The 15,855-nt window shown below is 44.6% G+C and overlaps 1 protein-coding gene across 1 annotated transcript; it reads left to right on the top strand.

Annotated features, from left to right (window-relative positions):
* Window positions 1-1,599: 1,599 nt before the first annotated feature.
* Window positions 1,600-2,043, top strand: LOC133886468 (uncharacterized). Its single transcript, XM_062326163.1, has one exon. The coding sequence runs from the start codon at window positions 1,600-1,602 to the stop codon at window positions 2,041-2,043; it is 444 nt and encodes a 147-aa protein (XP_062182147.1).
* Window positions 2,044-15,855: the final 13,812 nt, after the last annotated feature.

Here is a 15,855-nt window from a genome sequence, read left to right as displayed (position 1 = left end):
GAACTTGGAGCAGAAAAGTTTGGAGGTCAAAAGCGAAAAAAAAATTAGGGTTTGCCGAGTGTCAAAAAATGACACTCGGGAAAGGAGCCTCTTTGCCGAGTGCAAGATGTTTGCCGAGTTCTTTCTCTCTGGCACTCGGCAAATAGCCTCCACGAACTTGCTCAAAAGTGAAAAAAATAGGGTTTGCCGAGTGTCGAAAAATGACACTCGGGAAAGGAGCCTCTTTGCCGAGTGCCAGATGTTTGCCGAGTTCTTTCTCTCTGGCACTCGGCAAATAGCCTCTTTGCCGAGTTCTTTCTCTGTGGCACTCGGCAAATAGGCTCTTTGCCAAGTGCCAGATGTTTGCCGAGTTATTTCTCGCTGGCACTCGGCAAATAGCCTCTTTGCCGAGTGCCCGATAAAAAGCACGCGGCAAAGTCTGGGACACTCGGCAAAGAAGCCGTCTCCGGTAGTGATTGTTACTGCTGTGATGGCTTGTTCTTCCATTGCTTGTGTTTCATTTGGTGCATTAACGAGCCAAAAGTACACACTATGATGGCAAGAAATTTGGTTGAACTGCTTCGTAGGCAAACCGGTAGTTACTATTTACCTATCATGAATGAGTCGATGTCTGAATTTATAGTCTGTTAGTGTGCCATTTACACCCATCGCACCCACTTTGTGATATTTATAGTAAGATGGTGTTAGAACGGAGAAGGAGAAAAAATCCATTTTTTTTAAAGTACGGCATCAGTAATGCCGATGTTATTATAAAAGAAGAGAGTTGAAAAAAATCCAAATATGATGTAGAGATTATTGCAATTATTAAATGTAGTTGGTTTTATGAAAAGAAATCAAATGTGCCTAGGGTCCAAAAACTTGCGTGGTGTGTGCAATTTATTGATGGAACTTGAACATTGCGCAAATGCCTCGCTGATCTTGTTTGGTGGGTGCAGTGTACGGTGATGCACTGTTCCGGCGAAGGTAAGGTCATATTTGAAATGCACCACATATGCATGTAGCGTCCTGTAATAACGAAAGTTCATCCTACCAGGTTTCGGATGACTCGCTGATTGTTCCTGAGAATAGTGGCCGCTGTGGAGCAGCATGACCTATGGTTTCGGCAGAGGAGGGATGCAACCGGGAAGCTCGGCCTAAGCCCCCTACAAAAAATGACTGCGGCAATCCGTCAACTAGAGTACGGAGTCAGTTCCGACGCAGGTGATGAGTATGCTGGCCTTGAGGAAGTTTGTCCAGGCTATTGTTGTGCTTTTCTCTGATGAATATCTCCGGGCTCCCACTGTAGAAGATATTGCTCGCCTCTTGGGCGAAGGCGAGCGGCGAGGGTTCCTCGGGATGCTAGGGAGCATCGACTGCATGCATTGGGTATGGAAGAACTATCCGAAAGCATGGCATGGCGCTTATACGGGCCATACTCGCAAGCCTTCCATAGTTTTGGAGGCGGTTGCGTCGTACAATTTATGGATATGGCATGCTTTCTTTGGGATGCCTAGTAGTCTCAATGATATAAATGTTGTGCACCGGTCTAAAATTTTTACCAGGCTTACCGATGGGACTGCACCAAACGTGTCATACACAGTTAATGGTAACAGATACGACATGGGGCACTACCTCGGCGACGGCATTTACCCCGAATGGGCCACCATAGTGAAGGCAATTTCAGCACCAAGAGGCAACAAGAGTGTCCATTTCTCCGCCATGCAAGTAGCTATCCGCAAGGATGTGGAACGTGCATTTGGTGTCTTGCAGTCGAGGTTTGCCATAATCCGCAGACCTGCTAGAGTTTGGGATCAAAGCACACTGCAGAACATAATGACAACATGTGTCATTATGCACAACATGATAATTGAGGACGAAAATGGCAGCGCTTCAACCGAGCAGGTGTTCAACTATATGGGGGAGATAGCGACAGTGCATCGAGATCCAGGCCAAGCAATCCTGCATTATGTCGAAGCCACTGAAGCCATCAGGAACCGTGCAATGCACCACAAACTACGTGAAGGCCTTGTTGACCACCTCTGGAGTCTACATGGAGCACATTAGTAGTGTACAAATGCAGTATTGTATCATTTAGTTGTGTAGCATGTATGATGTTTTTTATCCCCTGAGGTACCTATTGTAACTTGGTACTACGCATAGTATGTATTGTGCTATCTTAGTAGTGAAATGATGATTGTGACCCATGCTATTCGGGAAATGTTGTATCGTTCATGCATCAATTCATGTTTAAAAAGGAAGATACCATGATGTTTGAGACCAATATTACAATCCAGACTCCATGTTCAACTAGCTCACAAAGGAAGTCATGTTTCGAACAAGAAATACGCAGGACACGAATAAATGGTCACGTAGCTAACACTGATACAAAGATTCAGAATGCACCAAATGATGCAGCAGTGGTAGCAATTCGACGATATCACATCACATAATGAAGTCTCACCACAGGATGAGAAGAACATCCGAAGGAACAGAAATGAAGCGGGCTACGGGTTGTCCTCTACGAGCTTCCACCTTGCCAAAATGTCTTCTTGCCTCTTCCTGTAATACTCACGTAGAGGCCCGCTAACAGTGTCCAAGTCCACCTTCATAATTCGTTCATCTTGATCATTCACTCGGACGGAAGCCTGCAGCCACATCACCTCGATCTGCTCCTTCTTCAACTTGACCATAACCTTCTTTGTTTCAGTTAGATCAGCTAGGTGCCGTACAGACATACCTCTAGAGACGGTCAGCAACGAGGAAGTGGATAGTGATTTGCGCGTCCGGGTCGCTTTGGTTGCGTCCCTGCCAATTGGCCGAGGAGGCTCCGTCGACACGTTCGAGGCAGCGTCATTCGCCACTTCGTTGCACGCAGCTTGGCTGCACTGTGTGTCCACAACATCTTGCAGCTTCTGCGCCTTCACCGATTTGTGTGCGTGCCATTTAGGGTGCTCATCAAGCATCACCTAGCAGTAAGTGTAGGCAAACGGCTTGCCCTCAATTGCCTTATATGCTGTGTAGGTTCAAGCCATCTGCAAAAATAACTTATTGAGTCTGTCCCCCTCAAACCAGGTACATGAACATGAAACACAACAGCTCTAACCATGGTTACCTTGTCACGCTCGTTGGTGCCGCTAGGTTTCAGCTGCTCTACCTTCCTAAAATGAACGGTGAATTTGCTAACCGCATCCGTGATGAGCTTCATGTGGTTGATCAGAGCCTTGTCCGACCTTGTCATCATGGTGGGCTTCCTATATATGTTGAAGTACTTGGCGATTCGTCCCCAATAAGTCTCTTTCGACTGATCTGTCCCAACAACCGGATCCTGGCTCACATTTAACCAAGCTGACACCAGCAACTCATCTTCCTCATCTGTCCACTTGATTCAGCCAGTTTTTGGCTCGACCTTCTTCTTCTTCTTCGAGGTTACCTTCTTCCGACCCTTCTCCTCGCTGCCGACGCTGAATTGCCCCACCTTTGAATTACCAACTGGAGTTTCGGACACACCAAACTGTGACAGGTCAGGTTGTGGTACGGCAGATGAGGCACCCTAGGTCCCCATGTCCTGCCCTGGCCAAGTCATACGATCCAAACCGTCCTGAAGTATAGTCTCATAAAATGGATCCATACCGCCCCTTCAAATCAGTCATAGCAGGCATTATATGTTAAGGCAAAGACCAGAATATGTACACCATCATTGAAGGAAATATATACTTGCATACATCATATGTTGGAAGTGGTAGCCATTACAATAATAACTAGCAACCAATTGAGCCTACTGGTAAACCTAGCAACGAGTTGCAGCACAGCATGGAATCAAAACAACCATTGCAGCACCGCAGCTACAAAGTCCAACCAAATTTCGTACTACAAAATTGAAACCAAATGCACATTTCATAGCCCCAGCACTTCACATTTGTAACACGTGTTGCAATTGTAACCGAAATGAAATGTGTTCTAGCACTTCACATTTGTAAACACATGTGGCAATTTTAACCGAAATGCATCTGTACAACGACAGTACCCAAATGCCCAAATTACGCTTGCAGAACATTAAAACATATTAACCAAATGACCTAATTGTGGTTCCAACACATGCACCATATCAAAACATATTAACCAAATGCCCATTTTATGGTTCCAGGTCATGGACACATACTAACCAATATCCATATGGGGTTTTCACCACATGCCAATATCTAAACAAATGCCAGTTCTTCATTGAAATGGGCCAACAAGCTTATTCATTCATACAGTCACAATTATGTGGCATTACACAGCGCAAGCTGAGTACATGACCAATCACACAGGCATGACCTACAACATTATGCTACCGCCTGGTCACAACTACTCCACAACCATTGCCACAATAGGTTCACTTGCAGCAGAGGAAACAAGAACTACTCAACTACAACGAAGTAACTAATCGGAAACCACACACGACACCCGATTACAGCCGCCATGATCGATCCGATTCAACTGAGACAGCCTCCTCCGTACTGGAACAAAACACCACATCTGTGCTCCATTCCGACAGGAGGATGTCATCTCTGTCATTGTTCCCGGATGGCCATGCATCTTCTTCTGCCGCCAGGCTGCTGCTGACTGGCAAATCAACAAGCATTGACACGTCGGAGCCGCGAAGCACATCCTCCACTTGGAATACAAGTTGACCCAAATCAGCGGCAATGGCGTCCACCTCTAGCAGTGCCATGTTCAGGTCCACCGCCGCCGGGGTGCTCTCGGGGCTCAAGTTGTCATTCGCTAACTTCTTCAACGTGTCGGTGGCCTCCTGCACATGGTCTTGCATCATGGAGACAAGGGCCGCCAGAGCTGCCGCTTCCATCTACAACATCGACGAGGGGATTCCTATGAGCCGGAGGCCAAACCTTGCACGACGGTAGCGCCAGCGCACCCCTAGGCTGCTACCCCTTTCCTCTAGACCCTCCAACCACCGCTGCCAGACCTCTGCCCCCAGTAAACCCGAACGAAATGCATCCCCTACCCCCACCTTTCACCAGATCCGTGGTTCAACCTCCCCACGGCCAGATCCACAGCTACAAGATGGGGAAACAGTGGTACCTTCGGTCGATTGTAGTCATCACCGGCTCGCTGCCTCCGGGGACGTCACCACTTCCCTCCCCGCGCGCTGGATCTTTCCACCGGGCCCGACAACACCGAGCTGCCTCCCTTCCACCGCCCTCCTCCCTGCTCGCGCCACCGCCGCCCTCCTCTCCACGTCTTCCCCTTGAGCGCGCGACGCCAACGGCCGCACTCTTCCCCGCTCGACTTCTGCGCGAAGGGAATAGAGAGAGGTTCCCACGGCTGAGGGAACCTCTCTCCTTTCCTGTCCCGCGCCGCACCACGAAGGGATAGCGTTGGGCGGTCTTTCTCGTTCCCGTCGAGGTCACTTTCCCATCGCGAAGGGAATGAAGACCGGGACGGGAACTCGTTGGGGTCGGTCTAATGCCCTGACGCCACTCCTTTGCCTCTTGCACATGTCCACTATTCTAAAAGTCTGTGTTCCACCCCCCCCCCCCCCACAATATTGTGTTTTCTAATGGCCTTTTTGACAAGTTTTCTTGTAAATCCAGACTAGAATTATATCTTGGCTTGACAATATTCTGAATTATGAAGGTTTAATATAGGAATTTGTTTACCTACCAACCTACTCATATCAGCCTTCTAGAAACATTTTGTAGAGTAGGACAAACTAATTGCCTTTGGCTTGAGAGACTTGATAGTTGAGTGTTTCCTGATTTTTCTGATGAGATTAATTATTTCTTTGTCAGTTGAGTTTCTTCTTCAAAACCTTGCTAAAAACTGGAAAGCTTTATCAGTGTTGTTTGGGGAAAAGATCTTTTGTGATGACTTGCTTTCTTGTGGACGGATCTAAGTCAGCTATCTATTCCCTCAATTACATTAAAACCTCGGATAATGTATCTACAAATCAAAATCTTAAAACAACTTAAAATGCAATTGGGATATGCATATGCTCTTGATGATTGCAGGTGGATAACATGATTGCAACGCTGATCTTCTATTGGGAGGATTTCCATGATAGGTCTTGCTCGAGGACGAGCAAGATCTAATCATGGGGTAGCTATTGACGTTGTTTATCATACACTTTTTAGCGTTAATCCAAATTTTGTAATGTGCAGAAATCAGGTAAAAAGATGGCAAAACAAGACATAATGGGCCAAGCTATGAACAACGGGCTAAATCACCGATGTTGGGCCAATCCAGGACACTTCAATGAAGATATATGGGCCAATCAGGGCCTCCCCAAGCTCAACAATGTCGGCCTCCACAAGCAAAAGCTTCTGGAAACACCAAAGATCTTATCCCTAACTACAAAGATTTGAACTTATCCATCTGGAGAATATTCTGAGGAATATCCACGTAGAGGGACGACATGGCAGTGGTGGAGGGCTTGCTTAAGCCCTAAGGAATAATGTGTGAGGAAATCCACCGACACCCCCTTCAAGTCACGCCTATGCCGCACAGCACAAGGCCTCTGCTGCACGACACAGCTAGGGTTTTGCCATGGGTGGCCGAACCGACCTACTGCGCCCTATATAAACGACCCCTTGTCACATCCTCGAGTCATACCAGATCATACAGGGGGTCAAAAGGCTAGGCACAAAGGGATAAGCTCCAAGTCCAGGGTTCGACTGGTGATGCCATGTAGCTTTCTAGGTTAGCCCTAGACAATCAACTTCAGAGCCCCCTGAGCTTGAAGGACTGTGGCTCAAGAGCGACCTCGCAATCCAGGTATGCCACAATGGTGTTTGTATCATGTATAGGTTGAATCTACAATGTTTCTTGTATCGCTTTTAAGTCTCCTTAGTGAATGCTTCTTTCTCATACGTACTAGCTACATGTATGCTTGCATGTAGATGAGCGCAAATGTAGTGTTTGGATCTATTTGCTGATCGACACTGAGTAGTGCGACTATGAACGGATCTTGCCACTCTAGCCACGTGATAGGTGTAGAGGAGAACACTTCCGCCTCATACCATATCCGCCATTTTGCTATTACTTGATTCTACTTTAGATTGATCTTATTTCCTGAACCACTGCTATTGGTAGCTGACAATAGGTAGTATAAACCACCATATATGGATACCATATCTACGTAGATGTACCGTATCCGTATGCCTAGGGGTTCCGTGGATACCTGGAACTCTATCCGTATCCGGAAAGGAATCCCTGTAAGTAAGGAAACTCCCTACAGGTAATCAGATATCCCTTAAATAAGGAAGTGTATCTCTAAATTTAAGAATAGTCGGATCCTACTTGGAGAGGAGTCCGGACCATATACGGTGACCCTCCCACCTATATAAGGATCCGGGGGCCCTACGGAGAAAGACCAAGTCATAGAGGAAGCCATACAACGCTTAACGCAAGACACGACATAGAGCACATGCACCAGGAGCATCATCACTATCTCCATCGACAACACGTAAGGAGCCTTTAGCTAGTCGTACATCCTATCTAGGCTAGCCATAGACCCTCTGTAATTTGTCTCAAGATTAATACAAGAAGACGGAACATAGGGCAATTATCCTCCGAGGGGCCTGAACCAGTATAACCCTATGTGTCTTTAGCTGTTTAAATTCAACAGGTTGATAATCCCCTATTCATCATCATGTAATCATAAGATCGGTAGTTTACACCATCTACAGTAGCTTTGCCCATGTATCTTGTTTATCAAACCATGACTAGTATTCCTGCCTATGCCGAGCAGATTAGATCTTTTAGGATTTAATAGATTTGTTCGTTGACCAATTTGTTCACCTTAAAGAGCAATGACACACTTCATGACTTCATGCGCCAACCTTGATTAACTCGTTGAAGTAAGATCGATCTCCCTATTGTGTTATCTTGCCGATCCTTGGAGGATACGATACTTTGGAATACTCCGGAGTGAAATGCTACATTGATCCATACGCTCATGGTAACATTATTGGACTACTAAAAAAACTTTTTTTTATACCTAGGGTGCCTTTCCACAGACGGATTATATGACAAATCGTCTGAGCAGTTGGCGGGGGGCCCTACGGTTCAGACCGCTTGTCCACAGGTGGTTGTTTACTATAGCCACCTATGATAATGATATGATTTTCATAAACGGTTTCTTATGTAAACTACTTGTGTAAAAGGTTATTTCTAGAAACGGTTCACATAAAGAATTGACTGTGTAAAAGGTCATTTTCAGATGTGATTCTTTCTGTGAACCTTCTCTAAAAATTGGATCATTATCATAGGCAGTTTTTATATGAACCGCCTCTGGTAATGGATGTCGGCTTATCTTAAAAAATTCATAACTTTTTATATGAGTCTGATGAGGACAAACTTTATATGAAATTTATAGCTCTACGAGATCTACAACTTTGTAGTTGAAAACTTTTTCATTTGAAGTAATTTAGATGTCCAAATAATCATTTAAAAATTTAGACAAAAGAGATCAAAAGGATCACATATGCTATTAGTACCACTAGTACTTTTGTGGTGGGATGGTAAGGATGTATCGCGCAAGTTGAGAGGTCCCGGGTTCGAGTGCTATAAACCACATAAGAGCGTATTTCGTGCAAAAAATTGCGTGACTTGTGACTTGCGACGGTGCGGCCGAGGGGAGAACCTGGTTCCTTAAGTTAAACGTCTCTAGTAATTGGTTTCCACATGTGATTTCTTTTGCGTTTGTGAAAATTGTTCGTTTTCATAGGCCTTTAACTAAAGGCAGTGGTTAAACACCTCTGTAAATGGGTTACCATCCGTCTCTGCAAACTGGTTTTGTAGTAGCATTGTGTATGTAACTATTATCAACAGTAAAAAATCATCCTGTTTAGGATAAAGAATAACCATCCATTTCTCAACCTAGTTGATAGTCATAGGACTGCAACGTTGTAGCCAAGTAATCCATACCCACAATTAGGTCATAAGCAATAAGTGGCAGAATCTTCAGGGAGCAGTGAATGAGCAGTCTTGAATAGTCCAATTACCTGCTGCTAGATGTAATGTGCATAACATAACACCACCATTGGCCACATGTACTCTGATTGGTTTAGGCAAAAGAAAGAAACCGATAATTGACTTACTAACTGCTGGCTGGTAAAGATGTGAGAGCTGCGCGAATCAATCAAGACCAAATCTTTCCCCCGAATTGAGCCCTTGAGCTTCATAGTCTTGGTAGATTCAGAACCCTAAAGTACATCAACAGATAAAGGCCCATAACCGGATGTAGATTAGAGAACATCTACATGAATAATGTACTCAAAGAAAAGGGAAGTGAGGTTGGCAATGGTGAGAGATAGCAGGAGTTGAAACAATTTCTATTTAATTGTGGGCCCCGGATTTAAGAGCATGAAACTTAAACACTATACGGTAGAACATAAAACATTTAGAAATTCATGTATGCTTGTAGTTCCTCGAAATCTCAACACTCGAAGAAAGAGCACAGTATATCCAAGCTAGGGTTTCAACTAAACATGCGGAGGCAAAATCCAGATGAAAAGCTACGTTGGATGGGAACAGGGGCTGATTGGTAAACATAAGCGATACTTGCGATAGCTGGATTCAGCAGCCTAGAAAGCATCTACATATGTAAATGTGTTGCAACAAAATAGAGAAGTGAGGTATGAAAGAGAAGGCAGATAGGCATTGAGAGAGAGAGACAGAGAGATAAATATATACCAAGAGATAACATACCATATGGAAAAGTGTAAAGTGAACACTATCTTTATGTAATTGTTTGACATGTCTAATAGCCCCTTCAGTATTTTATTATTGGGACAATTGCAAAGAAATCATTACTCCTGGTGTTATTGCAAGCTTGCCATTAGAAAATAGCAAAAATACCATTAAAATTGTCATTCGAGTGGCATCCTTGCAAAAAAATAAAAAATCAAGGATGTATTTACAAATACCCCTTTATCATTTCATACAATGCATCTATTATAAAAACTTTTCCCTACATAGTTGACCAGAATGTATATATGTCAATACAATTTCCAATTATATTTGTGAATCATAAAATATTTAATTCTAAAAATGCAATCTATTTTATTTTTAATACTTTTTTTGCTATTTATCTGTCAATAGATTCTTTCTTGAAAAGCTGTCAAATTTGTAGCGGTTTGATTTGCTTTCAAAACTGTACTCTGTTTTGATTAACAGCTGTTGGATTTTTTCTTTATCGGTTATTCAAACCCGCACCACACCCGTTAAGGGACAAATACCCTTTTTTTGGCGCAGGCAGCATGGAGACCTGGCTTCAAAATTCTAGCCTCAATTTCCGCACGCCTCTCTTGCATCTAGGGATGAAAATGGGCGGGAGAAATCCCGTCCCGTCCTGTCCCGTTTTCTACTTTTTTCCCCACCGATTTCGTATTTTCGGAATTATGCAAAAACGGTTCGAAAACGGGAAAGTCGATGCGAAAATAGGATCGAAAACGGTATCTCTGTTATCCCGACTGTATTTTCAAAATATCGTTTTTAATCGGGATATTTCTGCCGAAATCCCGTTTTCAATATGAGCCCAGCCCACAGCCCACACCACAGGCCGGCCGGCTAGCCCAAAGGTCAGGCTCAGGTAGTCCGCAGAGGCGCAGACTCGGGACTCCGGTTCTGCAGTCCGCACGCAGCCGGTAGCACGCTAGATCTACCAGCGGGCGGTGGTCCCCTATAGCCCTACTTCGCCGGTTCGCTCCCAGACTGTAGTCGCCCTCCGCCCTCACCCATCGAGCTCTAGCCAGCGCCGCCCGTCCCCAGCCAGCGCGTCGTCCCCAGCGCTCGTCCCCAGCCAGCGCGCTATCCCCAGCGCCGTCCCCAGCCAGGCGTCAGCGCTAGTCGCGCGCCGCCTCCAGCCAGTGCACGGCGCCGTGGTTCGGCCGGCAGGCCCGACCCTCCCACTTCGCGCCGCCGTCGTCGATCAGCACTCAGCACGCTGCACGTCGTCGTCCTGCCCAACGGCAACCCTAGGCCACCGGACTTCACGCTGTCGCGCTGCCGCCCGTAGCGCCCTGCCGGCGCGTCACCCCCAACCCCGGTGTGCATGCGGCATGCCGTCGCCCTCGGCCCCTGCCGACCCGCCCTGCGTGGTGCACTGGTGCGTGCTAACTACTGAGTCTCAGAGTCTGTTGACGCCTCATGCCAGTCATGATGCCATCAACGGGAGACAAATCCCATCCCTTTCTCCTAGAGCCGCCATGAGTTGCTGTCAACACCAACACAGGCTCGTTTTTTTGTTTGCATCAGACGTAATTTAGGTTTTAGACTGCAATATAGTAGTGTATCAGCTAAATTCAGAACATGAAGCTCATATGAGATGGATATTGTGCAGTACTTTCAGATATTTGTCGTTGTTTGATCATTTGCCAATTGCCACTGTGCTGGTAAATTTCCTCTAGATGTAATTGTTTGATCAAGCAATGTAATGGTAAATTCACTCTAGATGTATCCTAAGCTGTGATGGGGGATTCGTTCTGATGAATGATGCTAATGAGTGATGATCTATCGGCTACGTGGAAGAATATTTGTCTATGTGTTTTGCACTTTAGCTATCCTATATTCCTATTAGGCTATTATTGTGACTATGTTGTGTCGGTGTGTGCATTTATCTATTTGTGACTCATATGTCATTATGTGAACCAACACGGTTGAATGTGGTGTACTAGTGTGACAATATTCAAACAGCTAGTGTATGAAAATTGATCGGTTATGTCCGGTTTGAATTATCAGTTCCCGACCGATACCGACGTGTTTCCGTCCGGATTAATTCATTTTCGATATCTCGACATTCCCGAGTTCGTACCCATTTTTGACTTTCCCGTTTTCGATTCCGTTTTTGAGATAAAATGTGAAAGTGAAAACGGTTAGAGGATTTTCCCGACCATTCCCGTCCGTTTTCAACCCTACTTGCATCCCTCTGACCTAACCAGTGTGTCTCTCTCCTCCTATTCCCGAACATTCGCATTCTCTCTCTTTTCTTCCTCTCTTTTTCCTCCAGGGCCTCGTCTAGATCATTGGTGAGTGGGCTCAGTCGCATGGGGATTTTGATCTGTGTGCTCTTGCTTATTGTTGATTTGTCTCACACATCCACCGCGTGCACCTTACTACCCTCCGATTTTTTTTTAATTTCATTTGTTAGGGTTTGTTTGTTGCGAGCAGTCAGGGCTGGGGGAGATGAACTAGTTGATTTTGTATTTCGGTAAGTTCATATTTTTTTTATCTAACTAGTGTTGTTGTCTTACTCTTCTGGTCGTCTTATGCTAGTATTAGTGGCGGGTCAACTTGTAATCCATCACTAATAACCAACTCCAATTAGTAATGACGGTATTCGCAAATATTTTTTATTTTTATTTTATTTTTCTCTTATTTTTTCTCACCGCAGCAGCACTAGAATAGGAATCAATGGACATAAACGCACGCTCCGAAAATGGTGCAAAAGCTTATGGGGGCGAGAACTTAATATTCCAAGCTATTTCTGGCTTCGAAAAATTCTCCCAACCCAATAAAATTGGGGAGAAACGAATATAACTTTTTCTTAGGTGTCCATATAGTAAAAAAAAACATCGAAATCAAAGTCTGTATGCAAAAGTTATGTTCGTTTTAACAAATACACTCCGGGTCACATATCAAATTATAACTCTTGACAAAATTTGGTAAAATTTGTCATTAGTGACGGGTCATGGTTATGACGCGTCACTAACGACCTTTGACAAAGAAGGTTAAAAGAATAAAATATCTGGTTTGTATCACAACTATGTGATAGCAAAGGTGGTAAGGTGGCTACACACGCGAGTAGGAGGTCGCGGTTCTATTCCCATAGAATGCAAACTTGAAAATAATGTGAAAAAGCATGGCGTATGAGGCATATGGGATGGGCCTGCGTTAGGATGGCTCGGATGACAAAATATTTTTTTGACTTTTTCGTGTAAAAAAATACGAAAAATATTCATCGGTCATTAGTTACTTGTCAAGATTACAACTTGTCACTAATATTCAGTCAATAGTGACGGGTCACGGTTACGACCCGTCACTAATAACTGAATATTTGTGACGGGTCATCACGTGTCACTAATGATCTATTATTAGTGACACGATAAGAGTGACGGATATGAAATTCATCACTAATACCGGTTATCATCCGTCACTAATGATTTTTTTTTTTCACGTAGTGATGATGTCAATAGGAGCAGCAAGGCCAGACGAGGGATGTTCTTCGTGGAATAGCAAGCTAATCTGAATCTAGCCTTGCGCACTTGCTCCTCACACTGCAATTCGTCAGGTTAATCCATAAACCCATCTCCTTCTCTTTCACTCTGTGTTACACGCCCCAACCCGTTCTCTGCTCAAAATGTGTGAATGGGGTTTGCCTGTGATCTGTACAAACTTCTCGATTAGCTCAACAAGCGTTGTTCCTGAGTTTATTTTTTTTAATCTTGATGGCTTTTGTTATCTGTAGAAAGACGATACTTCTAAATGTGATGGCGAAACCCTATGCTAGATAGCGACATTTTTAGAGGTTGCATACTGTGCCCCTGATCCAACAACGATGTGATTTGGGGTTAATGTGTTGGTTGGTTACCTCGGCCCCATGCTTTTTTTGTCCTTTATTAGTCCAGATGTGGTTGACATACACACAACTGGATTATTGCTATGTCATACGATATTGTGGCGTGTTTTTGCTTTCTGGAACTTCGTAGGGTCTTATTAGATTACTTATCTGATGTTTCTTTCTGAGTGTGGCACATCTCATAAAGCTGACACCTCTGGTGCTTTTGCAAATTTTGAAAGCAATGATAGTTATACGAGTTGTTTTATGTTTCTTTAATGAATGTCAATTTGTTCTTGGAGGAAACATACTGGTTGAGATTTTCTTAAGGAAGCATTGTGCTGTTTGAATTTTGTAGTTTTGCCATCAGTTCATCCATTTTTTTTTCTGTTTTTGCAAGCGCCCAGTGTGGTTTCGTGTGAACTAGTTGTTAAAGATATAGTATCAGGCTTTGGGTGCATTTTTATTGTGAATCTTTTTAAAAACCAACACAAGTATTTGTGGCTCGACCAATTTTGCTCAAAACCAACACGAGTATTTTTTTTTCCTGTTTCGTACAGCAATATTTGTTTTGTGTTGTCCTGTTCGTCATTTATTTTTCTAATGTCACATTATGGCTATGTTTTTTTCGTGTATGTGTGTCTTTGTGTTGTCCTGTTATTTTTCTGCTCTTTTCCCTAAAATTCTGTTATCACTTTATATGTTTGATCGATATTTTTCAGGTCTATGTTGTTACATCATATATCTCATTACTGACCCTTTCGTGTTTATCTGATGTACACGCGTAGGTGGATAGGGCTTCTAATTATCCAAGGTGGGTTTTGGTGGGAAAGAGCTACCTGAACAAATAAGGAATTTAAAGAGACATTGTAATTTTTTTCTCGTGAGTTCATGTGAACTCCAGGCAAGCTCATCTTTGATACAGTGTTTTGTGTTGGTTTTTTACCTGTTGTAAATTGGCGTATTATATTAGAACTTTTCTCCTCTATTATGTTTGTATATGTCTTATAATTTGATTCTATAGATACACATAATATATGTTTGTATGTGTATGTTTATCTGTACGTGTATGTGTGTATGTTTGTTTATATCTCGTGTGTGTCTTTCTCTATTGTGTGTGTGTTTGCGTTGTATCTATCAATAGGTCTCGCTCTATATATATTGTAACACCCTAAACTTCCACTTTTGTAATTTCTTAAAATTTTCTAGAGTTTAAAATTGAGTTTAAATATTTGAAAAAGGCAAAACCCTATTTTATAAAAAAGAAAACCAATTTGACATAGGATATATTTGAATTTTGTGCATCCATGCTGTCTTTAGGTATGTAGGGCTTTTCTTTGTGTGGTTTGGTCTTTGTTTGAATGAATTTGGTTCAAATTTCAACTTCAAATAAATTTAGAAAATCAAATTGAAAAGGAAAAGGATAAAAACCTTACCTGGGCCGCCTCCTCTTCTTTTCTGGCCCACCTCAAGCGCCAGCCCGTTTTTCTTTCTCGTTTCCCTGGGCTGCGCCGCGCGCCCAAGCCGGCTCAGCCGCGCGCCTGCGCTCCATCGAATACGCCCGCGCTGAAGTCGTCACCGCCTGAGCCGCTGCCAGTGGGACCCCCGCGTTGGATTTGTCGTCTCCCGTCCGGTCTCTCGCCGCCGAGTCCAAGACGAGTACGCCGCCGAGTCCGAGTCGAGTACGCCGCCGCCCCTGAGAAGACCCGAGTCGCCTATATAAGTAACCCCACCTCTCCTCGATTTTTCCCCACGCCATCTCGCCGAGTTCCATCGCATTTCGTTGAAACCCGAGCTCCCCGCCGCCATTAGCGCCGCCGTTCGACTGCCCTCGCCGCTTCGCCACTCCAGAGCCATCCAGCGCCGTCCGAGCCCACCTTCGAAGCCACGTGCCCGCCCAGAAGCTTTTCCCGGCCTCGCCATCGTTAATTGACCACCGGAGACCCTCGTCAACGAGTTCCCGTGCTTCACCACCGCCTCCGTCGTCGACAACCACCTTCCCGTGCTACCTTGCCCTTGGTAAGCTTCAAAACGGACTCCCTGTACTCTCCTGGTTCTGTTGCATCGATTGTCGTCGCCGCCGGAGAGCCGGAACCCGATACCGGTGAGCCTTCCGGCCGCGCGCCACCGCAGTCCCCTCAGCGCCGCCGTGCTCTTCTTCCCCGGCAACCCGATCTCCTCTGCGCTGTTGGATCTGATCTGCACGGCTTAGATTAGATCCTATCGTACCCCTTCAGCACCCAATCAAACATCGCCACGTGTCATATGCTTAAACCCAGTCAGTCGTCTTTGCCACGTTACCGTGCCACCTCAGCTGC

Source organism: Phragmites australis, chromosome 12 (assembly GCF_958298935.1).
Source record: "Phragmites australis chromosome 12, lpPhrAust1.1, whole genome shotgun sequence".
Classification (NCBI taxonomy): Eukaryota; Viridiplantae; Streptophyta; class Magnoliopsida; order Poales; family Poaceae; genus Phragmites; species Phragmites australis.
The sequence above is the reverse complement of the archived record's forward strand: the minus strand, read 5'-3'. Positions and strand labels throughout refer to the sequence as shown.

What these genes read in the sequence shown, in the direction of transcription:
- LOC133886468 (XM_062326163.1), top strand. Translation starts at nt 1,600, where the DNA reads ATGGGGCACTACCTCGGCGACGGCATTTACCCCGAATGGGCCACCATA.